Source organism: Desmodus rotundus, chromosome 1 (assembly GCF_022682495.2).
Source record: "Desmodus rotundus isolate HL8 chromosome 1, HLdesRot8A.1, whole genome shotgun sequence".
Classification (NCBI taxonomy): domain Eukaryota; kingdom Metazoa; phylum Chordata; class Mammalia; order Chiroptera; family Phyllostomidae; genus Desmodus; species Desmodus rotundus.
Genome location: NC_071387.1, coordinates 163788624 through 163815439, shown reverse-complemented (window position 1 = coordinate 163815439; position 26816 = coordinate 163788624). Strand labels below are relative to the sequence as shown.

General features: G+C 35.1%; 1 protein-coding gene across 1 annotated transcript in view; it reads right to left on the bottom strand.

Moving 5' to 3' along the window:
• AP3B1 (adaptor related protein complex 3 subunit beta 1) overlaps nucleotides 1-26816 on the bottom strand; it is a 243083-nt gene that overhangs the window by 6378 nt on the left and 209889 nt on the right. The window contains exons 24-26 of the mRNA XM_024563519.3: nucleotides 24137-24221; nucleotides 10912-11009; nucleotides 5787-5925 (exon numbers count right to left, since the gene is read on the bottom strand). Coding sequence (XP_024419287.2) covers nucleotides 5787-5925; nucleotides 10912-11009; nucleotides 24137-24221 — 322 coding nt within the window. The remainder of the gene's footprint in view (nucleotides 1-5786; nucleotides 5926-10911; nucleotides 11010-24136; nucleotides 24222-26816) is intronic.

The following is a 26816-nucleotide window of genomic DNA, read 5'->3' as shown; positions in this document are numbered from 1 at the left end:
GGTTGATCAACCTAAGAACAGAAGAAAGGGAAATACCAAAGACTCCAGCATGCCATTCATGTCTGCAACCCTAGCACTAACCAAATCTGTCACAAAGTTCTTAAAAAAATACTGGATGAAAAAAATACAATAAAATAAAATCACTCCAAGCATAAAAGCAAACAGAAGAGGGAAAAATAATTACTAAAATGAGAGCATACTATAGAAAGAACTTTAAAATTATTAAGTTTAGCTTGATCTGATTTTACCTCAAGATAAAAATTTTAAAATAAACTAGAATGATATGAAGGATCTCAAGTTTAGTAAATGCTTCTATACAGGAAATGAGGTTACTAAAAGAGTACACTAATGCAAGGAAAAAGTAGTGGACAAAAGAGTTACACAATATGGGTATTTTAGGAAGGAAACAATAGCATACACCTGTATTTCCCTTATTAGTAACCATTAAACGTGTATGGACTCATTGGATATAAACAAGGACTCATTAGATAAGTTTAAAACCCAGAAATGAAACAAGTTGTTCTTTATATGTACTTCAATTAAATAAAAAGATTTTTATTTTAAGCCTGAAAAAAAAACTGTCTTTAAATGTGTTGATAAATTAAAAAGTTGAGTGCCAGGTTGCCATGGATACACTGTTTCAGTCATAGCACCAGACTTCCTAATAGTTACAGAAGTAACAATACATTTATTCTACTAAGACTGTAATTATTCACAAGTTGTATATGTATATAACTTGCAAATTAAAAAAGTGACAGGGTAGACAAAATCCAAACCAGAGATTAAGATATATACGATTTAAGAATAAAAGTTACTGATGAAAGCTGTTCTAGGGTCTTACTGAATAACCCAAGAACAAAAATAGAATCATAGCAGACTCAGGCCTTCCATTTTCACTCAAATTTCACATTTTCCCCTTATAGGGTCAATTTGTTGTTCATGTAAGGGCCGAATGGGTAAGTAGTCTTTTTAACAATACTACTGTATATGAGTGTCAGAATTCCTGAAACTGGGTTAAAATGTAAACTAGCAGAGACTGCTGAAAGACAAACTTTTACTTATGGTCTAAGACTGTTTCATAGCTATTCCAACTACAACAATATTCTCTTGCTGGAGGACATTGGGATAGATATAGGAAAGAACTAAATCAAATATCTCGCCCTGGCTGGTGTGGCTCAGTAGATTGAGTGCCAGCCTTCAAACCAAAGGCTGGTTCGATTCCCAGTCAAGGCACATGTCTGGGTTTTGGGCCAGGTCCCCAGTAGGGGGCGCTTGAGAGGCAACACACATTGATGTTTCTCTCCCTTTCTTTCTCCTTCCCATTCAATCTCTCTAAAAATAAATAAAATCTTAAAAACAAATAAACATCTTGCCTATTGATATCCCTTAGTGACTAATCTGTAAAAAGAAAATAAATAAACAGGAAAATACATTTTAAAATTTGGCATGTGGCCTCGATAATTCAGGGTTAGTTACACACTGTAGAGTTTGGAACACTTGCCATGTAACTACTGGCTAACATGCAGATTCCTGGTCCTTGTACCAGATACACTGAAACTGAGTTTTTGGGTTTGGATCCCAGGAATCTGCATTTTATATAAACTCCCACGTAACTTTTTGTACAAAAAAAGCCTCAGAGGTTTTTGAGGTATAGCTTTTAGTTTTCTGCTTTGTGGTCACTGAACATTGGTACCTTTATCAGAGAGTAAGCAATGTAATAAAAGCAAATGCACCTTGGTTTCTACCTTGTTGAATACAAACCTTTTTCTTCAACACTCACTTGATTTCTTTCTCAGAGAAGCACAGGAAATTTCTCCTAGCCCTGGATGAACCTCAGATTCCCACTGCTAGTCTCTCTAACCTCCTCCCCTATAGCACATTAAATTTTGTGTCCATTCATAATCTAGTTTACCACTACTGTTCATTCTGCTGTTTGCATATACTTTACATATTCGTTTATCAGCACTGTCTTAAGTAATACACTTCAAGATGTTTACACTGCATAGTCTATCTCATATATTTTAACATGAATATCTAACACGAGACATTAAGAAATTCAGCTGCTTATTAATAAATGCCCTTTGATGATTTTTGGTTCCCATTTCTGTGTTATCTTTGTCATGTGGTGACTGTAATTTGGAAAACAGCAAATTGGCACAAGGACCATAACTCTGTAGACCTCAATAAGATAATTTTGTTCTCAAAAAGCCACTTAAAAAATTAATCTTCATTGTATTTTTTTCATCACCATTTAGTCCCTTTATACTCCCCACTCCTAGCAATCACCACACTGTTGTCCATGTCCATGAGTCCTTTTTCCTTTTTGCTCGATCGCTCCACCCCGCACCCAGCTGTCATCCTGCTCTCCATCTATGAGTCTTTTTCAATCAGCAAGTAAGGACCACAGAAATGAAAACAAAGTTAAATTTTTCAATAGCATATTGGTTGGTTTTCTGATATTATTGCTCATTTAGAAAATTAAAACTAAATGTCATGTAATCTAACAGCAGATATGCTTTCTCAATTGATCTTTAAAAGTGGTTAACTATATAGAAAATGCTCCTGGTTTTTGAAGTGAATTCCATAAAACCTGTGCTCCTTTAATTGACTTTATCTTAATGGAGACCATTAATGGTGATGTGTTAGGAGCCATTTTCTATTATGTAGTCAATTAAAATTTCTACTTTATACTATTACACACTTTTGCATATTAATGAAGATTCACTTTTTCTAACTGATTCTTATATTATGTATTTTTAACTTGATATTTAATGTAAAATATTCATATTTTGAAGAGTAATATAAGAATAAATTATTCTAAAACTAGACAACAGGAACTCATTCACTGAATGGCCAGAAAGAATACTCTAATGTTTATTAAAAAGTCCTCTTGGAAAGAAAAGATCCTGAAAAATTAAACAGAATGAAAACCAGCCAAGAATAATTTATTGAACTGAAATTTTAGTATCTTAAAACACTAATAGTCAAAATGTTTTTATACTTTAAAAAAAAGTAATCTTAAATGACTACCATTGATAAATACAGGAATGGCTTGGGTTCTACTCTTCATACACTCACAAAAGCAACCATCACAGAAGAATTAAGGAGGCACTCAAAACCTTAGGCTGGGGTGGGGGGGGGAGTGGGGAGAAAATGCAGACAACTGTAATTGAACAGCACTAAAAAAAAAACTTACAGGGATTTCAATTTTATTGTTAACAATTAAATAATATAAAAACTCATTAATCCCACAGGGTAATGTACACTAAACAATACAGCTAAAACCATTAATTCAATAAGTGGTAAAGTGTATATATTTGTTATAATATAAAAAGTAATTGTTATTTCATTTTAAATGAAATTAAGAAAGGCGATGGCACAGATTTTATTAACAATTTTTATTTTAAATTATTAGTAAGTACAAAACATAGCAAAATGTAAAATATGCTAGACAATAATTTTCATCAATATCTATATGAAAAATACCAATGTGTTTATTACCTGGAAGCTCTCCCAAATTTAGAGCATTATTATAACCGCACTTAACTATAAAATCATTTTCAATTAAGTGTGATGAGACTTGTGAGGCAAGTTAAGACAGCACAGCCTTGTCTTATTACATATAGGCATTTTATTCACTTTGGCTCTGTAGTAACGTGAGCTCCTCCCCCAAGCTGCAGAGCCAAACACCAGGCCGCTGCCGAAAGGACTGGGCTAGAAAAGTGTCAAGACACTCCGGATGTGAGTGAGGACCAAGAACATTAAGTGTGAGTGCAATCTCTGCATTCCAAAGCCACATACAAATGGTTCTGCGATATGTGTCTCTCCTGCACTAGTGTGATAATTGAGAGCTGACTATAATTTAATCTTTTGAACAGGCATTAAGTTCCAAACCACCACGACAAGTCACAGGCAAACTATGATTTAATAAGAATTACACAACTATGCTAAGTGTCTTTTTTAGTCTATTCCTTAGCAGGAAGATAGCTTTCATGTTAGTTGTCTTTGAGAAGGTAATTTGGCTATTTTCTTTTAAGAAACAAAAAGCTAGAAAGTTGCCATAGCTTTCAGAAAAGTTAAAAACCCACACACAAAACAAAACAAAAACTAAATGAGAAGTTCCAACGTAAAGAAGGGTTACTCTGTATCTTTTTATATATTACAAAGAACACACTAAAACAGGTCTGAAGTACTGCTGGATACTAGACATGTCAGGTAAAATTTGATGCTGCATAAGCTAAAAGTTACAGTTAATAACTGATATTTTGGTGTTCTAGTAATTTCAATAATTCAAACAATCCATAAATAAAACAGAACAACTGCTGGTAGAGAAAATCACCCAGGAAAAGAAAATGAAGTATTTAAGGCAGAAAAGAATTAAAACAGGAAAATTCAGGACAAAAATATTTTCACTGAAAAGGCTTCTGTTCATTCTTTCCCCTATTGAACAACATTAACTGAAAGAGAAATTTCATTTGCAGGGTAGTGCCAGTAGGATTACCTTGTATCTGTTTTATTACTTTATCCCTGCCGTTGAGATAGAGAGGGCCTACGATAAATTAAGGAATGGGAGCATCAGACCTTTTCAGCAACTTAAGGACCTTTCTCTCAAAAAAAGAAAACAAAAAAACAACACCTGCCCCCACCCTGCCCCCTGCAAAAACCCCCAGAAGTACAGAGTAAATTTGTTTGCTGACTGGTGCATGCAGTTTTCATTCTGTGATGTTTAGTAGATGAGATTAAGTGGCTCTGGATAATGGCAAATCAAGACTTGAACTCAGGTTTTGCAAGTCCGATGGTCTTCCACAGACAATACAGAATTTCATTCCAATCATCCTCCTTTTTCCCCACCACCCATTTCCAAACAGATGAAGAGCTTTAAAGTCCGTAAGAAGTCGTAACTTGCGCAAGATTACCGAGCCCAATAGCGGCAGAGCTGAGTCTAAAAACCAGATCGCCTGTCGTACTCTTTATATGGGGTCTCTAGCCCCATTTAATTAAAAGTGTATTTAAGGCTAAGAAGGAATTCTCTTTAATTTTAAATTTAATATATATAAATAAAATGGCATAAGTATAACATTACAGTGGAATGGTAGAGAAATTAAAGATGGTTTGCAATGAATTCCCTCAAGATCACAGAGAAGTAAGTAACAAGGGGTAATTACTTTTATCTTTACTTTCATTTCAAGCCACAGGCATTCATAAGAACACAAAGAGGACAATCAGAATAACAGCATTTTCTGCTACCTTTACGGACAAATGACTTGGACCTCAGAATTTAGATGCTTGATGGTGAAGGTATTCCTGGTCTAATACAGAGAAGCTGCATTTGGCCCTATGTTGGTTTTCTGGCAGCTCTGTATTACTGGAAGTGACCTTAGGGGACTGCTGTCAAAAGGAAATCTGTATGCAGTACCAAGCTTCCCCTTTTCCAAGTAAAAGAAGTTCAAGTCCACTGCTCTGTAAAACAGGTTTTCCTAGAAATCCACAGAATCTGGTGAAGATAAATTCTCAACCATATCTCAAAAAAGGTACCTTTACAAGTCATCAAGCAATTATAAGATGCACTATCTGTATCTTTCAGGGCGGTCCATACCAGTGTGCTAAGGACTGTATGAAATAGGAAAGAGGGCCTTACCCCAAACCAATCAATCAAATATATCATCGGAAAAAAGGAGGGGGGCATAATATATTCAGGGGCAATTTTCAAGGGAAATTATGAATTGAAAATTATATATTTATACATCGATACAAGTCATCTCCACATCACGTGTTGGTGAACCTACCTGTGTATATTATCTTGGCCAGAAGGAACCACACCTACGTTGGCTACATTTACAACCTTCTGAAGGATCACAGAGGCAGTGAAATTCTGTGGTGCAACCATGATTACGGCAGAAGTCTCATTCATTCCTGTTAGCATTCCTGTAAGAGCAAAAGACGGCCCCCTTTTACTAATTTCTTTATTAAAATTACACTAAAAACAACTTAAAGCTCATAGCCAAAATGTAAACTTTTTTCCAAGAAAAGAAACACCAGAATGCAATTAATTTGTAAGTTAATTATCATAAAATTAAAATGATCTGCAACTGTTTCAAAAATTTAAAAAAACCTTTATTGTGTAGGAAAATGTGTAAAAATACAGTCAAACATAACTCTTAACAAATCTAATTTTAAATACTATAGGATAAAAACAGAATTACGAATGAAATTCTAATTTCAGTCCCCTTAAAATAGACTCAATTAATTTGGCTGATGCAAACTATTAAGCTTCTACTTTTAAAGAATTTTCTCCTCTCCTTTGCATGCAAAGATCTCTTGCTAAAAATGCTGCTTGAAAACAAATCAAAGTGCTCCTGAAATAACTAGCAGCATTACCTGATGAGCGGCCTCAATACAATGGATCAAAGTTATCTCAACAATGACTGAAGTCACTGAACAGGTTCTAAAAAATGTACGCTTGTCTAAGCTACACTCAGTGGTAACAGTATTTGCCTAGTGAATGGCACTACCGTTCCTGACAAAAACACCAACTAAAATTTCTGAGGCAAAACACTGAAAACAAAGAAAAATATGTGAATGGGAAAATCTTAAATCCTGGAGACATTTGAAGTAAGTATTTAAGAAAGACACTAAATTAAGCAAAATCATGAACAAAAACCATACAGACTTAACACAAGACATGCCATTAATATCAAAATCTCATGTAAAAATGTTTACTGAACATATTTAATAACATACCATACACTTGGAACAAATATTGAGATTTAGGACCTGGGTTAAAATAAACAACATAATTATAATAAATGACATATATCTGGATCTGTGATATAAGTCACCGACACCTAATGATATCTACTAAAAATGGTAATCTTCTGAGATGTTTGATATGTGCAAAATGGTTTACAAAATGTATGAAAATAGTAAAATTTGATTTCATGTTTTCAAAAGACCTGCACCTTCAGGGCTATGTATTTAATTTAGTTACTTATTGCAAATGCGACCCAATGATTTTAAAAATCCGTATGATTAGCAGTATGAAGACACTGAAGCCTAACCCTGTAAAAAGACTTATCTAGCTTTTAACAAAGAGCAGTTTTTACTAACCACTTTCAGACTAGGTTCTGTCTTAGACTGTTTAACTTCGGTATTAGGCAAAAGCTTTAAAAACGACACAAGCAGTCAAACGCTGCTTTTAAGTAAAGCACAGTGGCTGCTGACATAACACTGCTGAGAGATGTGTGTACTCATTTAGGATTTAAACCTTCTCCATTAAGCTCTATTGAAGAGCAACTGCTGAATAAATGAATGCAACTATGTTTATGTTAAAAGCCTGTTTCCCGCAGCATGTAATTAAAGGAAATGTTGTACAAAGCCAGTACTTTTGTCAAGCTCCTGTAAATGGAAAGATGGATAGCACTCAGAGAAGTGAATGCATTGCTTCATATTTAACCTTAACACTCTTGTCATTAATGGTTTGTCTAACTTGGTCTATAAAAGACAAGGTACTGCTCCATTGAAGTAAAATTAAAAAAATCAACTAAACCATGCTTTTCAGAACAGAAGATTCATTATCGTCAGCTAATGTATTGGCATAAAGCAAAGTAACATCCTATCAAGTAAGGCACACATTCAATCTGCATTCCCACCCCCCTTTATTTTTAACTCATGCTGTTTTATTGTTATAGGCAATTTGTACCACTCAGCATGACAGTGTAAACTGAATCAAGATTAATTTACATGCAAAAGAACACTTAGGAGAGCAGCATGGTAAGCAAATGTATTGTCTCGATTGCTGAGGTGGAAAAAGAACCTGGAAAGAAAAAAAGGTGCTCTAATTAAGGGGCATCAAATATGATTGCTTGTGGTAGTTAAGGGCCAGAAAATAGTAAATGTCTGGCCATTTAAAGAATTAGCATCTTGCTGGCTAGGAACCCATAAGATGGATGCATAAATCATAATAAAATTAAGTAAACACTCTACATTTCTTAAACCAGAGATTTTTCTAAATGAATATATATCAGGTATTCTCAAATTAATGAGAAAGAAAATATGCCAAGGTATCATTAAGTTTCTCCTATAAAAACAGACTTTAACACACTATATAGCCTGCTCATACATAATAAAGGTAAAGTTATTGGAAAAATACTTAAACATTGTCAGACTACAGAATTTGTTGCTTCATTAGAATTTATCTAAATTTTGGGGAGGCTGTAGACAGCACTTAATTTAGGTTAAGCAGTTGCAATTAACTACTAAAATACACACCAAATAATGTAAAAAATAAAATAATTCTCAGTTTTAGATTTTCAATTTAATTCATAAGAAGAAAATGAATAAGAAGAGGCAGTCTGGAATAAGAACTGGCTTAGATCTAAATTAACAATTTTTAAGTAAAAGAGAGATGCTTGTTATTTATAGTACTGAAATCATCACATGGCTTAATCATTAACTCACTTTGCAAGGCTCAAAACTCAAAGCAATGAAAAAATTATGCTTCTGATGAAGGCTCATAATATGAACACTATGAATATGAGTAATATGAATACAGAGGATGAACAATCTTTCATTTAGCACACTGTCAACCTGAGAAACACGTGTCCGCGGCCATGAAGCTCTGAATGCCAGCTACTGAGAAAAAGTGACAGATCACCTGTATATCAGAATCAAAACCTTTTCATTAAAAATATTAATATACACAATCTGTTACAAGCATTCTTATTTGTCACTGTACACACTTTTTAATGACATATTTTTGGTATAAACTTGAACGTATTCCTCATTATTTATTTATTTTTTCAGTAAAATCCAAAATAACACATTTAATGCATTTCTTTAGTCTTAGAATATATATATGCCCTGTGAAATGAAGTATAAAGTAAATCCATTTCATGTAAAGCAGAAATACAGGTTAAAACTGGCATGGAATGGCACACACAGACAGCTCTTAAATGTAGTGGCACTTTGCCTTCCAGAAGTTCGCTGTGATAAATACTAAGGACAGACTTTTATTCTGACTTAGGATTTTCAGTTAGTGAGTCATTGCTGGGTATCTTTTGTGAAATAAGCTAAGCTCGTCCATGATTAGTGTAACAAACAAAATACATGTGTAAAGTTGAGAATTGAGACCTCTATTACCAAATCAGCTGAAATCTATAACTAAAGAGATGCTATTGAAAATACTCTTTAAACCTGTGGTAAATTTGCCAGCATCAAGTCCCATGTCAAAGAATGAATTCAGGAAGACAGGCAGAATGATACAGAAATGCCAAGAGACTTGCAAGGATTTACAAATACTTCATATAAGCAAATTTTCAAATAGCTTTATTCAGAGTAGCCTTTCTGCTCTATTAAACATAGCAAACAGCTGCCAGATTTATTCAGACAAATAATCAACAACCATAGAAGTAAAATGGCAGAAGAAAAAGGAATTTTGGCAACAACTCCACAGAGGACTGCAGCTGTTCTCCAAGTGCACCTCTCTTTGCATTTACGGTTCTGTATGGCTAGTCAGGGAAAAGTCCCTCAGTCACAGCAGAGCACAAAAAACTTGATCGAAATTCTAAACCAAAGCTGAGGGAGAGAAAGGGTATAAGATAATCTGCTGCTTTAGACATGCTTTAGCTGCACTTTTCTTTAAAAAAAAAAAAAAAAAAAAAAGCAATATCCCCTTAACAATAAATGTGCCCACTAAAAGTGCCTTATTCAGTCACTTGTGTGCCACTCACCTTGGTTTGCTGAGCAGGTGTAAAGCAGAGAGGCAGGCTTTAGCCAGCAAAGGGTAAGAATAGCAAATGTAAGAATCAATTCAATTTGTCAATAGAAGAACAAAATTACAAAGATGACTATAATCGACTTCCAAGAAAAGCAAATGCAAAGATGAATTTAGTCACTTTTTTTTTTATCACTTAAAAATTTGGCAGAAGACTAAAAGATCACTATTCATTTACAGTGAAAGTCTTCTACAACAGGTCTTTTAAACATTGTGGATCAACAGACTCTTAGTATAAAAATCTTCATGCCCTTTTCCTTAGATGCAGGTATTTGTGTGTGCCCAGTACTTTCTGGGAACTTGACAAATGCAAATTAATGAACTCAAGTCGAAGGGATCTTTGTTTGATAACCCCCTCCAGAGAAAAACATAGCGTAGGTTCCCATAAACTTAAAAAAAATTGCTGACTACACCATTTAAATACATCCCAGTTTTATAGATATTATCCTTAATCAAACATATAAATTCAGAAGTTATTTTCCCTTACTCATACCTACTAGAGGTTATGTTTGACTCTGGGGCAAGCACCCGATATTAATACTTCCATTCTGCTAAAAATATTTTCTTTTTAGGTGCATATTTTAAAATGGTTTAGTTTGGATACAATCTGACAACACAGCATTTCTTTAGTGTAGGATTAGGTCAAAAGACAGTGAGAGTATATTTTAATGCTACAATTAGGATTTTAATTCGAAGGGTAAGTCACTCTAATGTGTAGAGGGAAAAGTAGATTACTAGGATATGAAAAACAATTCTATAGTGAAAGAAAAAACAGAAATATAACATTTATAGTGGTAGGACTTTGGTAAGTCCCAAATTTCTGACATTTTCACTTATACAAAATACATGAACACGTCATCAAGTTGACAAATCACAACTTCCAGAATTGAAGTTAATTATGAATCAATTTATTATTTTAAAGACATATTAATCAATGTTCAGATATGCCAGGAAGGTAGACAAACATACACTTTTAAGGTTATTTTATATTTTAAAAGCAAATCACTACCAAAAATTGGAAGATGTGCACTGACATCTGTTAATAGCTATGCATATATGGTAATTTATTTTAGAGACTGGCCAGAACAACATTTATTACGTGGGATGTCAGGTTCTAGTAAACTGCAGTAATCTCTCACCTTGCTCCTTCTTAAAATCTTTCTCTGACATGGTCACAGGTAAAAGCAGTTCTCCAACAGGTGGCTGAATATTAACATTGAAGCAATCATCCTTGGTACTAAGGAAAAAACACATGAAAGCTGACTAAATGCTTAATAAACAAACACTCTTAATACCATAAGTAGATGTAATGAAAGCATATGCCATCACAGAAAACAGTATAAAGATCTTGGCTTAAATGTCATATCTAAAAAGGCTGGAAAATTTTCTCAACACTATTTATAGAGAAATACATCTCTTACCTCAACTGCAAAACAATTTTTCCAGAAATATACAGTTATAGTAAATATAGCATTTGACATAGAGCTTTTAGAAAACAGATTATCAGCAAGGGCATATGTCCCCTATTACCAGAGGAATATTTTAGTCTTAAATGGTTAAGATTTCTCTTTTAAAGGGTTAGTTTTTAATAAATAAAATGGAGTGACCATACTGTGTTGAGGTATGCGCCAATAAAATAATACCTCACCTGAAAACTTGCTTTCCTAAAACAAAAACCCCTATTTTCTAGTGGTGTTAGTTGCTGACATTATTGATGAACATGTGGTGAAAGTTATTATTTTCAAATACAGGCAACTTTGTACTTGTATCAACTAGAAAAACAACACTGAGTGCATGTGTTCCTTTAAATCTTGACACTAATCTCTACAGAAATGACTAAACCTGCTATAAAAAAATTAAGCCACATGTTGGAGGTAGGTTGATGAGTGTATCGGTTAGGAATGTGTTTGGCTGCAAATAAGCAGAGAAGGCAACTAAGAATTTCTTGAGATATAGCAGCTTTTTGTTCAGTATTCAACAAGTGCTGGAGTTACCAACCAAAGTTCAATGGCTTAAAGATGCTGTCAGGGACCCAGGTTTCTTTGGCTTTCACTGGCTGCATGTTGGCATTCATCCTCATGGATGCCACACGACTTCTGCATTTCCAGGCACCACTTTTATATTCCATTGAAGAAGGAAGGGTGATGATGGAAGAGCTGTGAATAACTGAGCCAAGCAAATCTGTTCCTTTTTATTGGGAAAGCAAAGCTTTCCTGAAAGTCCTACAGAAGGAGTCCAACTTCTGTGTTAGAACTGGGCCAGCGGGAAGGCAGACAGGGAGATGGGGATTGCGGATAAGAAATACCAAACATCAGGTTAAGAAACAATTTACTGAAGGGTGGGGTAGGGACAAATAATGTCATATGAAGAAAGAAAGGATATCCATTTTATTTTGTTATTAAATATTATATTTTTGTAAGCTGCCTTATATTTTTATGGTGTAGTTTTAAAAAAGAATGTTTTGTGAAATACCCAAGGCTAAACAATAAATCTGATTTATTTATTAATTCAATAAATATTTACTGAATACAAACTTAAAAAAAAAAGATTTATTTTTTAGAGAGAGGGGAAGGGAAGAAGAGAGGGAGGGAAACATAGATCAATTGTCTCTCACACATCCCCAGCTGGGGACCTGGTGCACAACCCAGGTGTGTGCCCTGGCTGGGAATCGAACTGGTTCGCAGCCTGGCACTCAACCCTCCGGGCCACACCAACCAGGGCTACTGAATACAAACTTGATCCCCTGCTCTGTGCAACTCTACGGGTGCACACAAGTAAGACTGGCCCTTGAAGTCCACAAGTCTAGTGCGAGATATGCTTATAACAGAATGGTAAGTGCTCCATCAGAGATGTGTGCGACTGTCACAGTCCATGGAAAAGGGACTGATCAATTCTTAGTAGCAGGAGGTAAAGGTGAGTCTATTTCTAAGAGGAAGGAGGAGGGCACTCTGGACATCCTAGACCTGTGCTTCGGCAACAGCGAGCAGTGTGGTGTGTCACGAGATGGGGCTGGGGGAACACTGTAGAGAATATCGTACGTAGCATAACCATTTGTCCCAGTTCTCCCAGGGCAGGCCCAGTTTATAGCTGTTGTCCTGGAATCCCGTTCAGCTAATGTCTCCTTCCATTCCCTGAAGTGTTCTCACTGGTAGGACAAAGTTTATGACTACTTCACTCATATAATTTAAAACAAAGGTGTTTCGGTATTTCTTGAAGCAACAGGAAACTACCAGGAACTTTTGACACAGGAAAATAAACGACCCCATCTGTATTTTAGAAACTCCGGTGGCAATGCGTAGGTGGAGCAGAGGGGAGACCCAAGGCAGGTCAATCAGTTAGGCCTCTAATTCAGTAGTCTAGGCAGGGGGTTTTAGCACTGAATGTGTGTTTTATTTAGTAAGTCCTAAAAATGATTTTAAGAGTGAGCTTCTGTCACCTCCAATTTATTGATTAAGGTGAACGACATACCCAAGGTCACACAGTTAGTGTCAGCACTGGGATCTGAACCCAGGTCTCTTTAACTCCAAGTCCAATGAATATACATATATTCATATTCCACTGTACAAGGCTGTTTCCCTTGGGTGGGTAGGACTGAGCAAGGGGAGGATGAGGGTACTGTACAGTTAAAAGGGGCAGATACGGTGATGAATGGGGGAAAGAGACTGTGAAACTTCTAATGTGAACAACTGGGAGGATGACAACTACTGAAGAGGAGTTTGGGGGATTAAACAAAGTGATTTTGCTTTAATTGTGTTATATTTTGAGCACCACTAAGTTATGCAGGAAGAGATATTAGGCAGATAATTGGAAATACAAATTAAGAATCAGAAAGCATGTCAGAGCAGTCAGTATACATGAGTTTGGAAGAAATCAGAGTGGTACAGGGAAGAGCTGAAGCCTTTTGAGTAGGTGAGGTCACACAGGAAAGAGGAAATACCAAGAAAAAGGACATGGTAGAAACCCGGGGAAGACCTGCATTTACATTAAAATGGAAGAACTGCAAGTTGCAGAAGAGACTGGGAAAGAATGGACAGGGAGAAAAGGCGTGGGTCAGATATTGCAGGAAGGAATAAAAAGCAGCAAGAGTAACTGCTGACCTTAGCAAGGCAGTTTGGATGGGAGGAGGAATGCCGAATGCAGTGAGTTGAAGGATGAATGGGGAATTGGGAGTAGAAAGCAGAAGCTTCATCAGGAGGCAGAGGCAAAAGAATGTTTAAAGACACCTGAGCACGTTTAAAGGCTGAGGGGGGAAAGCCAGTGAAGAGGAAGAAACAAAGGAATAACAAAGGAAGAGGAAGGAACAAAGCAAGGTCTTAAGAGGAGGTAAATGAGGTCGGGATTAAGAGCGCAAGAATGAAGTGAACGGGTCAGCCCTGGAATGGACAGGATACTTCCATTCCAGGAGAAGAAGAACAGGAGAGAAGGGGTGGTTAAGACAGAAGTGTGGAGGGGAGGACACCTGAAGGATGAGTCCACGCCCGATGCGGTGGGAGGCTAAGTCACATTAAGAGAAACATGGAAAGGTTGATGAAGGAGTAAACAGACAGGGATACATATATACGTGAAATATACATAATGAACTAATTTAATGTTAAATACAGAGTTTCACCGTCAAATGACTGAAAGAAAGTCAGTGTTCACCCAAGTGGAAAGCACAAGGGTCTACACTGAGGTAGAAAATCCACTGAGAAAGAACCTGTTATTTTTCTCTCATTCCTTTTGACATATTTTTCTGTATATATTTTAGCACATATATAATGTTAGCACAGTGAGAAAAATACACATGTATAATTTTAAAATACATTTATACATACAGGGAATGCATGGGCGAAATATTTTACTAACAGATGTACACAATTAAAAAGTTAAGAGGACCACTAGGTGAAATGATGTCACTACACACTATCTTTCCTAGTGTCTTCTGTTTAATTACAGACGGAAGCAGAGTAGCCATCGTGTGACCACGAGGATGACTGGGGCGTGCTAATGAAAAGATCACAAGGAACAAAAAGTTGGAAAGACCTCATATCCTTGAAGACATTGTGAAGCCACTCCAGCAGCTTAACTCCTGACTCCTGTTCCTGCACTCGGAGAATAAGAAACGGTTATTTAGTTAACCCACTACAGCTGGGCTTCTGTTACACACAACGGAATGCAAAATATAACTATTATAACTAATACACAACATACTTTATAAGCCAGTTTCAGCTTCTAAGGAAGATTTGGCTTCAACTAAAACAAGATGGAAAGTTTCCTCTTTATTTTGGAGAAACTTTACTTTCATTTATGTTAGTGTTTTATGATGTCCTTCCATTTTCTATGTTTCCTTTTTGACTATTTCACCCTTCCCTTTTTGTTATTCTCTTCTCTCCCTGCAGCTTTTCTTTGTCCTTGTTCACCACTTTTTCTCCTCATTTCCTTTGTTTGAACATAGTGCTCAACACAGGTATCATGACACAAACGGAAATGACGCAAAATGAGTAATGACAGACAATAATTTATCGGACAATTTTACCAGATCGATGAAGTACCATTATTAGGTTGCTCTACATAGCACAGTTACATGGGATCAGATTTAAAGTAAGACAAAATTCTACCTGTTACACATTTAACTGTAATGCATATACTTGTACTACATATAATCTCATTTCACTCACTCCTAGGATCCAAATTGGTCCGTTTTCTCAGTTATAACCATTGTGGGACTCAAGTTTCCTCATCTTCAAGGTGAGAAACAGGGCACTTAACCGTACAGGCTAGTTTTGATGATTGAATGAAATAACACGCCCAGTATAGTGTTAAATGCATAGTAGATACTCAAGACCGACACACATAACAGGGATGTATCATAATTTAAGCATTTGCCTACAGGTTCTCATTTACAATTTTCCCTATTACCAAGCTCATTTAATATCCTTTGATAGATCTATTTGTTCTGCACAAGCACCAATATTTCCCTGGGCTTGAACCTTAAAAAGTAAAACTGCTAAGGTAAAGAGTATGAATATTTAACATTTTGATAACTGCTGCAAACTGCCCTTAAAAAGCTGCCATTTAAAGTCTCACAAAAAATATACTAGAATACATGCTTTTCTCTACCTCCCTTGTTAATATATTAAAGTTATTTAAATGTTTTGCCAATCTGACAGGTGAAATGTTTTAATTTCTATTTCCCTCACTATTAGTGAGGCTGAACATCTTACGATTACTGGCCATTTGCATTTTCTCGTAAACTGCCTACTCTTAGCCTTTCTCCACTTTTCTATTCTTTTTTAATTGATTTTGGCAATTCTCTATACGGTGTGGTTATTAAACGTTTGTCTGCTAAATATGCTGCAATACTTTCTCACCACCTCTCACCTGTTAGGGTATCTATTTTTTCTTCTTTATAGAGAAGTATAAAATTTTTTAATAGTTAAACCTGTCAATGATTTTTCTCTATATATTTATTTTGGGGGGGGGGTGCTACTGTGTCTTGCTTGAGACTTCTGCCCCCAATACTTGTTTATATGATAAACATTTTTGTATAGTTCTTATGATTAAATAATGAACCCACCTGGAATTAATTTTAGAGTTATGTGTGGCAGGAAGCTACCTTTATTCTTCCCAGACAATGGTCATCACACCATTTACTGAATGGTCTGTTCTTTGCACAGTTTTGAAATGTTACCTTTATGATACACAAAATTTTTAAATTTTCTGTTTCACTGATTCCTGTGCTAACAGTCAATTATGTTGAATAAAAATATACATGTGGTACTAAAGAATATTTTAAAATTATTATAGAAGGGTCTTTTTATTAAATTTTGGTTTTGATTTTTCTTGGACATTTTCTTTTCCAGTTGAACTTTATTATTTTTTTAAATTTATTTATTTTTATTCAGTTACAATTGTCTGCATTTTCTCCCCATCCCTCCACCCCACCCCAGCCAGTCCCACCTCCCTCCCCCACCTCTACCCTCCCCTTGATTTTGTCCTTGTGTCCTTTATAGTAGCTCCTATAGACCCCAGTTGAATTTTAGAAATTTGTCAAGTTCTGTGAAAGGGCCTACTGAAATGTAACCTAGAATCACATAAAATGTGAAGGATACTTTGAGTGAGAATACTGACTCCTGTTTAGGAACACAGTATATTTATTATCTTATTTATATCTTCTTTTAATGGCTTTCGGGAAAGTTTTAATTCCCACACAGGTATTATATATTTCTTGTTAATTTATTCTTTTTGTTGTTCTTGTAAATAATTTTATTCATAATGGTTTAAAATTGGTTATTCCTACTATATAGAAATGTAAATTATTTCTTTTTTAAAAAAGATTTTATTTATTTATTTTTAGAGAGAGGGGAAGGGAGACAGAGAGAGAGGGAGAGAAACATCAATGTGCAGTTGCCTCTCATGAGCCCCCTACTGGGGACCTGGCCCGCAACCCAGGCATGTGCCCTGACTGGGAATAGATCCGGGGACCCTTTGGTTCATAGGCCAGGACTCAATCCACTGAGCCACACCAGCCAGTGTTAATGATTTTCATATAATGACTTGTACACATTTCTAAATTCACTAGCTTAAAAAATGGATTTTCTGTTGATTCTAAGATTTCTTTTTTTTTCATTTTTTTATTTTTTTTAACTTTTTTATTTATTTTAAACTTTTTTTTAATATTTATTGATTATGCTATTACAGTTGTCCCATTTCCGCCCCTTCACTCAACTCCATCCTGCCCACCCCCTCCCTCCCACATTCCCCCCCTATAGTTCATGTCCATGGGTCATACTTATAAGTTCTTTGGCTTCTACATTTCCTACACTATTCTTACCCTCCCCCTGTCTATTTTCCACCTACCATTTATGCTATTTATTCTCTGTACGTGATTCTAAGATTTCTGTGTTGATATCAAATAGGCCAGGCAGCTCAGGTGGTTAGAGCATTGTCCTGATATGTCAAGGCTGTGGGTTCAATCCCCAGGCAGGGCATATACAATAAGCAATAAATTGATGGTTAAATGGACCAACAAATCAATGTTTGTCTCTCTCTACCCCCTGTTCCTCTCTCTCTGTAAAGTCAATAAATACAATTTTTAAAAAATGTTAATTTTATCTCTTTCTTTCTAGGATTTATACCTATGTTTTTCCTTGTCTTTCATATTGGCTAGAATTTCTATTATAATGTGAAATAGTGCTGAGAAAAGCAAACAAGGTTTTGCTTTTCTGACTTAAAAGGGAATGCTTTTGATACTTTATGTGGTGACAGGTAATTTGTACGGCCCGCAAGTCTTTTGAGTTTACAACCCCAAGTGGTCTGCACATTCATGTGCTATCCTTCTGGGTTTTAAAATCAGGGTGATGCTAGCCTTACAGAATGACATGAATGCTTTCCTTCTTTTCCTTTGTTCTAGAAAAGCTTAAATAATATAGAGGTTATTCTTTTTTGAAGTTTTGATACAATTTAACCTTTTTAATTCATAATTTATAGTTTTCTAGGAAACCATTCATCAATTTAACTGTATAGAATTGCATACAATATTATTTTGTAATTTATATTTGTCTTATCACCTTCCTCTTTTCTAATCTTTCTTAGGTGTCTTTTTTTCTAGAATCACATTAGCCCATAGCTTTTCTCTCTTGCTCTTTTTGTACATCTGTGTCTTTTTAAAAATGAGTCTTTTCTGTACTCAGAAAACAAGGAATTCTTTGAAAACATATTACCTTAGACCAAGCTTAATAAGTGAATTACTGAATTTTGTATATTTGTGTTTATATCTACTTGTATGTTATCTACGTATATATCTTCCGCTTTGATTTGCCAATTTCTGACGTGCGTATTAAAATACACTATGATCATTGCTTTGTCAATTTCTCCTAGCATTTAATAGTTTCTGCTTTATATATTACAAAGCTCTGTTGTTGAAAAGTTTATAACTGTTTTATTTTTGTGGAAAATTTGAATGAATGGAAATTAAAAAAAATGTAACTGCTTTTAAAATTTTTCTAGTGTTACTATTGCCCTGTTTCCTTTTTATCATCTATCTGATAGTAAATGTGCACTCACATACATATATTTTATCTTTCATTCCCAATTTTTCTGTGTCATTCTCATTTAGGTGTGGTTCTTATAAATAGCATATGCTGAGTTTTGTTTGTTACATGTTTATATAAGTAGAATTTAACCTCCTGACATGAATCATAATAACTACCTATGTGTGCCCCTTCCAGCCAACTTATTTTGTTTTCTATTTATCGTGTTTTCTTCTCCTCCTTTTTCAAGCTGATCAAATTTTGTTTTTTGGTTTTTTTTTTAAGATTTTACTTTATTTTTAGAGAGAGGAAGGGAGGGAGAAAGAGAGGAAGAGAAACATCTATGTGTAAGAGATACATCAATTGGTTGTCTCTCACACCCTCCCCCAACTGGGGACCTGGCCTGAGATCCAGGCATGTGCTGTGACTGGGAATCGAACCGATGACTGTTGGGACCGCAGGCCGGCACTCAACCCACTGAGCCACACCAGCTTTGGTTAAACTGAACAAGTTTTAATCACTCCTTTTCTTCTTGTCTCTAGTTGTTTGGAGATTATAATACATCGTATCTGCATTATTTTAGTGGCTGGTTTTAACATTTTAAACCCTAAACTTTTTTTACCCTCAGTCAGTCCTCTTGCCAAGAATGACAAGAACATCTCCCACTTGTCCATGTTGGGATTTTGGTTTCAGTTTATTAGGCAAATTTATTTTTTCATTAACTGTGAAGAATTATTTTTACACATTGATAGATCTTACAGGTAGAATTCTGTCCACTACTTTTTATTAAATTTTAAGTTTTTCTTGGTCTCAGGTTAAAAAAATCTATTACAGTATATCTTTGAGTAATCATTTTAAGAATCGGTCTGTGGGTGGTAAATTGATGGAACCTTTGTATGAAAAATGTTAACTTGATTTCCTCAAAAATTGAAAGGTCATGTCTTTTGCCTTCTGGTCCACAGAATTGATGAGATATCTGATTCCATTTACATTCTTGTTCATTTTTAGGTAAGCTGCTTTTTTTCTCCATTCTGGAAGATACTAGAGTGGTTTTCTCCTTATGAAACATTTCATCTTATTTTGTTTTAAACAATTGTAGCTCACTGATGGGCATTGAGGGTTTTTTTTTTTAAAGATTTTATTTATTTATTTTTAGAAAGAGGTGAAGGGAGGGAGAAAAGGAGGGGGAGAAACATCTATGAGAGAGAAACATTGATCTGTTGCCTCCTGCATGTGCCCTGACTGCGAACTGAACCAACAACCCTCTGCCTTGTGGGACCCTTTGCCGTGTGGATGGCGCCCAGTGAACTGAGCCACACCAGTCAGGGCAGGATGTCATCTTATTGACAGTCATTCACATTCACCCTGTTTGGCCTTTGATATGTCCTTTTAAGCTGAAGGCTTGTGCATTACTTTTGCTTAGGAAATTTACTTCTATAATTTATTTCTTTAATTATTTCTTCCTTCTATTGTCTCTTCATTTCTTCTAGACCTCCTACTAGATGAATTGATTCTTTTAACTTTTCTTCCATATTTTCCACCCTGTATTTTTACTCTCTATTCCAGCTGATTTCATTGACTCCCTCTTTTGCAACAATAAATCAGTATTTAGTTGCCGTGTCCATTCTATTGTGCATGCAGTGAATTTCTTTAGGCATTACATTTTTAGATCTCCAAGAGTACTTTAAAATTTTTCTTATTGTTCCTTTTTCAAAGCAAGGAATATGTTCTTGCTTTACAGATGTAGTGTTTTCTTGAATCATATGTTAGTTATAATTTTTATCTCTTCTCGTTCTCAAACTGGCTGCTCCTTTAGTGATGAGTCTTTGCAGCCACCTTGAGCCTTCCCTTCCTGATTTATGCTTTCGCTCAAAAGTCTGGTCATTATAAGTTGTCCATTTATATTTATAATGAAGGACTAGACTTACTTAACACACACAGCAGGTGCTACCCATTAACTATGAGATTTTTAGACAAGTTTCTTAATCTTCCTATGCCTCAGTTTACTCACCTCTAAAAAAGAAATAATAATTCTTATTTCACAGGATTGTTACATAAAGAATTAAATAAATTACCACATACAATGCATGGGTTTAGAACAGTGCCTAGCACACTGCAAATGCCTGATGCATGTGAGTGAGTACTATCGCTATGGGTCTCCTCTCTCCTGGTGGGCTGACTGGAGTTTTCTTAAGTGGGTGAGATGACGGGCTGCATGGACTTGAAGTTGGAGAGCAGGCAGGCAATGGCCTTATCTCTCCACCAACAGACATAACATTGGCTTCACCCTAGTGGTAGAAGGTTTGAGAATATTACTCTATTAGATATGACTGGGTTTCATCTCATCACTAACTATCCCTGTCTCCTCGCCACAAACTCAAATCCTGCTGTTCTCTGACACTCCCACATCCCCACCAAAAGTTTTTCCTGGCAAGTAATTCACTTTCTTTACAGTATAATTCTTAGGTTCACAGTTAAATGCGTATATTGCCTGCTGCTAGGGGTTAGACTGGAAAACTACAGGGTGAAAGCAGTTCTTTAATTCCCCAATGACTGCCGTACCCTAACTTTCCACTTGTTCACTTCGTGCTTGATATTCTGCCAGATTTGTTCTTAGCATTGTAGTAATTTTCTCCCATGACTGTTTGCTCTATGGTTGTTATTTTCTGTTATTGTTTATCTGCTCTCATTTGCTTTGTAACGGTCAATAATTCTTTACAATTTCTGGCTAGCTAATGGCTCCTCCCTCCCTCCCTCCCTCCCTCCCTCCCTCCCTCCCTCCCTCCCTCCCTTCCTTCCTTCCTCCCTTCCTCCCTCCCTCCCTCCCTCCCTCCCTCCCTCCCTTCCTCCCTCATTCTCTTTAAAAATTATTTTCTGCCTTTTTAATGGATTTTGGGCAAAAAGGAGGGTGGCTGCTAGAGCTTAGCCCTTTAATTTGAATCAAGCCGTATTACTGCCATACTAGTTAATACATTAATATCTGCTGACAACAAGGATAAGATCTGTTTATGCAATGCATCTATTTTTAGAGATACACTTCTGTATACTATACACATTTTCAATCTCAATAAATTTAATCAAGGAGTTAATATGATGACCATTTAAAATACAAAGCAAAAAAAGACACTAAACATCAAGTATTCATGTAACTATATAATAGTTCTATCTATCTATCTATCTATCTATCTTGTATAACTATAATGATTTAGAATTAATCTGGAAGCTAAAGTAGGATCATTTTACTCTAATTCCTTTTCTTTTAATAAATAGAAGTATACATAAAGGACGTATAGTTCATGTTCTTATCATTTCTGAAGGCTTCTTATCAAATATGCTCTTATTACCCATAATTTTATATACTGATCTATATAATGTATTTCAAGGAAAAAATTCAGTATCAGCCATTCTTGCCCCCCCCTTTTTATTGAACCAAGACTAATACAGCACACGTCACTAAGCAAAAAATACTCTTTACTATGCAAAAGGCACAGTCAGTGATTGGCATCTAAGACCAATTGATCCACCCATTACCACTATCTCCCTACCCCCACGAGCACTACGATGAAGCTATTGATTTAAACACTGTCGATCGGTTTCCATTTTCTGATTTTGGGCAGGCCAATTAAGAAAGTGAGTAATTGTGATTACACTGCTTCAGGATCAATTACATTTGATGCAAGACAAAGTGTTCTTTTTGGAACACACATGCAAAATTTCTTTTGATCTAGTGTGCTTAAGTGCTTAATGAAATCTAAAATAAATAATTTATACCTTCACAATAGCAAATCATATTAATATACACACTTAAAATAACAAAGGCTATTTTCTTTGTAAAATACATTCATCATTTTCTTAAAATTAGTTTAAGAGAAATAGAGAAAAACACTGTTCATGTACATTCCCCAATGTAAGATAAAAATCAAATAGCACGTACACATTTATCTTTAAAAGGACTTAGTTAATTGTGAAAGACAAAGTGCAAATCTCGTCCAACGGATGCAGGGGAAATCTATGCAACGAAAACACAGTTTCTTTTTCAATAACCCCCTTTGCATAGAAATATAAAATGTTCTTTAGGGAACTTGGTAAGAGAAAAGGAATTCTTTTAGTTCTAAATTTTGTCCTAACTCGGTACAGGAGCTTTGTCATTGGGCTGACATTGTCGAAATGATGAAAATGAATTCACCACTGGTGTTGGAGGCACATCTATTCAGAGTGATGCGACTCATAGTCTCGTGCTCGGTAATATTGATCTGTGTTGTCTAATAAAAAAATAATAAACAATTACTAGGCAGTGTTGGGAAAAGTAATCAGTTTTTATATATCACTAATATAGCAGACCTCCCAAAACATAAAGGTGATGATCTGCATAAAATCAATGTGTTATGCTACATTGCTTATATTCATCTTTGTAGGATCTCAGCAATAAATGGCACGATACTAGGCTTGAACTACTCACAAAATGAAAAGGCATATGAAGAAGAAAGGTTGACTATATTTAACTATAAACTTATTTTAAAATGTCTATTTCCTAAACTTGGAGGTGTTTACCATAATGAATTCTGCTAAAGCTAGTTAAAGCTTAGATAAATAAAATATCTCCATTCTTTTAGAATAAAAAGATAACCTTGACCAGAAAAATATAAAAGAAAAGAGTTCAAAGATAACTCTTAAATATGTATGAATATAAACTGTGTACTAATTGTTAATAGTTTCTGGATTTCACTAGAAATGTATAAAACAGTATATAAAAACAATGAATAATGACAAAACCCAATCCCAAGAAAAGCTCCTTTGAATAATATTCACCTATGAAACCTTTACCAACTAAATAAATATGTTCTTTTGAATTTTATCAAAATCAGTTTGTAAAATAAGTTAAAGTAAAAAGGGGAAAATGTATGGGTTTTAAGTACTGACAGAATCAATAATTCTCCACTTACGAGTCTCAAGATAACATATAAAATGTTTAAAAAGATATTTTCTTTGGGCTAGTCAGTAATATTAAAGTTTTTTTTATTTCTCCTCAATATTCATCAATTTTCTCCTGAATTTTCCAAAACCGCAGTTAGAAGTAAAAAAAAAAAAATTATCAGTAGCTTCTTACTCTGACCAACAAACTATGAATTTCAATCACATATGGCAGACGGTCTGGCTAGCTGTATAACAAATACTACACATACACATACTGTACACAATTTATACAACTATTCCATGGCAGTCTAACCATTGCCAAAGAAAGGCACATTTGTTTAAATGCTTTGTCTCTCAAAGCAAAAAGCAGTTGAAAGCTTCGTTTTGATCTGCTATCCTTCACAGGTAATACAAAATACAGAAAAACAATTGAACTTACCACAACTGGAAACTGGCAGTCTGAGTGGAATCACAAAAGTCAATACCCATTGAAATGGTAATGGATCCCTCAGGCTCAAGAGATTCTAGGAAATTAGATAATTTAGACATGAAAACACAGAGGATGTGAAAAAGAGGCAAACCTAACACTGAAAACTTATGTAATGCTTCTAGTTTGGTTATAATGGTCAAATTTAATGATGGCTTACAAGAGCACTTTCAAAATAAGAATATTAAAGCAAATTATAAAGTCATTTCACTACTGAAGGCTTTCTTTCACAACTTACTTCTGCATGTATTTCAATGAACACATTACATTGTTTTGTTTCAGAAATATACCTCTTCCTGAGAATGTCGTGCTTTATGACAGGGTCTCTACAGGCACGGAAGGTGAGGGGGACTGCGTCCTGTGTGGCACAGCTGTGAGGAGCTGTGAGTACTTTTAAGAGATATGTATTTAAAACTATGAAGTATTTATCTAGATATGACAAGTAAAATTTTAAACAATGTTCCAAATTTCCACTGGAAAAAATCAAAATACAAAAATTTAAAGATGCAAGTATAAAGTAAAATTGGAAGAAATTAATTTGTTATACTAAGAAATTAACCAAGATAACTGGCATTATAAAAATCAAATGGTAAGTCCAATTGTATTATTTTAAAAATTACTGAAAGAAAATTTAGTAACAGATTATCTTGAAAAAAACAAATAAAATGACATTTTATAGATTTGTTAATTTTTATTTTTTAATTCTTTTTTTTACTGTTGTTCAAGTACAGTTGTCTCCATTTTTCACCTCCCACCCCAGCCATCACCACCTCCTACCCTCGATCCTACCCCACTTTGGCTTTGTCCATGTGTCCTTTATAAAGCTTTATCTATCAACTAACCAAGTATGGGAAATAACTGTATAATATATATGCAACACTGATGTTTTACAGTTCACAATGATAAAAACTTAAGACAACGACAAATTTTTATTCTGTATGGGATTCCAAAGTCTGACTATGTTAGAAGAAGAATGGGAGATCTTACATATGTACTTCTTAGTATACACATTTATGCACATATTATATATTTAAATAGAAACCACCTCCTTCTGATATCCACACAGCTAAGTCTTCAGTGTAAGTGTAGTCACGCTGTACAATAGCTTTATATTTAGCTTTATCAATTCTGTGTATCTTATTAGATATATGTAGTATATCTTAGCAAACACACAAATCCAGTAGGCTGTGACAATCCTAGGGCTTGTTTATAAGTATGATTTCCACTAAATGTTAACCATGACAGAGAAGGTGGTATAGACGGGGCAAAAGAATAATTCAAGCTTATTATATTAAGAAGTGTTTTATGTTTTACCGACTCAATGAAGACTAGGCATTATAAGAGGGTACCTGTTAGAAGCTGATTTTTTGGGTGGAGGGATGGGGAGAAAATGCAGACAACTGTAATTGAATAACAGTAAAAATTAAAAAAAATAAATGTTATTGGTTTAGTGTTATGTAAGTTGAATTTTCCAGTTTGAAATTCTTTTGTTCATAAACTTAACATTTATTCAAATACCAGAAGACTTGCTGCCAAAATCTTTGGCAAATGTGTTATTGTAGAATAAATAACTACAATGATACTTTTTCTTTTTTACATTTTCCCAAAATCTACACCTCATCAGTTAGCTCACAGCTCTGTTAGTCACATTGTTCAGACTATTCTTTAGTGAGTCCTTCACGCTGTCTTCTGTGCCCTGCTATAACAGGGTCTGGTCTGGGTGGCAGGTGAGCACCACATTGGCAGCAAATGCTGTCACCTCCGTAACATGATGGCACTCATGATTTAGACCTCTCCACATCACGCACCCTTGTATTTCATTTGACCAAGTGACAGCTCACAAGGTGCCTCGTTGACAGCACTCTTTGACATAGTTTAGTATTGTGTTCAGTGTTGAGATAATTAAATGTGAGTTTAGTGCCATCTAATCCTGAAGGGCAGCTTATGATCAGTGGTATGTGTTGTTATATGAATACTTCAAGAACAAAGTAATCAGCATAAAAGTATTCATATAGTGAACTTTTATAATATTTGAAGCCTACTACATTGGGGAAGTTTGCTCAATCAGGTGTCTTTATGTGGATACTTCTCTGGATCACTGCATATACATGAGAGGGCTACACAGAAATGGCTGAAAAAACTGGCTCCACTGCACCACCCTGTTAAAGACGGAAAACGCAGTCCCACAGGGGGCCATCTACTTTGATGTGACAGTCGTACAGTCTCTGGTGTAATCTTAGCTGAACTCAAACTTGTCAACTGTTAACATAAAGTTACTGAACAGCCTAAGGTTATTCTCTCTTTCTGTGTGTGTATGTGTATGTTTTACATCTCTTACATATTGGTCTCTTTGGGGAAAATGTCTTGTTATTTCTAACATTCTTGCAAGGAATTCAGTTTCACAGTAAATGCAGGAAGTCGTCAAATATTATAGACAAAAAGATTGGTGACCAATAAGAAATCTGCCAAACTAATTAACATACACATATGTGCTTATTAAATAAAACAATGATCTTACCTCCCTTACTTCAAAAAAAATGAAAATACGGTATTTGTTCTATGTTGCAGTTTTTAGATGTTTTTGGAGGAATAATTAACATACATCATACTCTGTAACTCTACTGTAATTTAT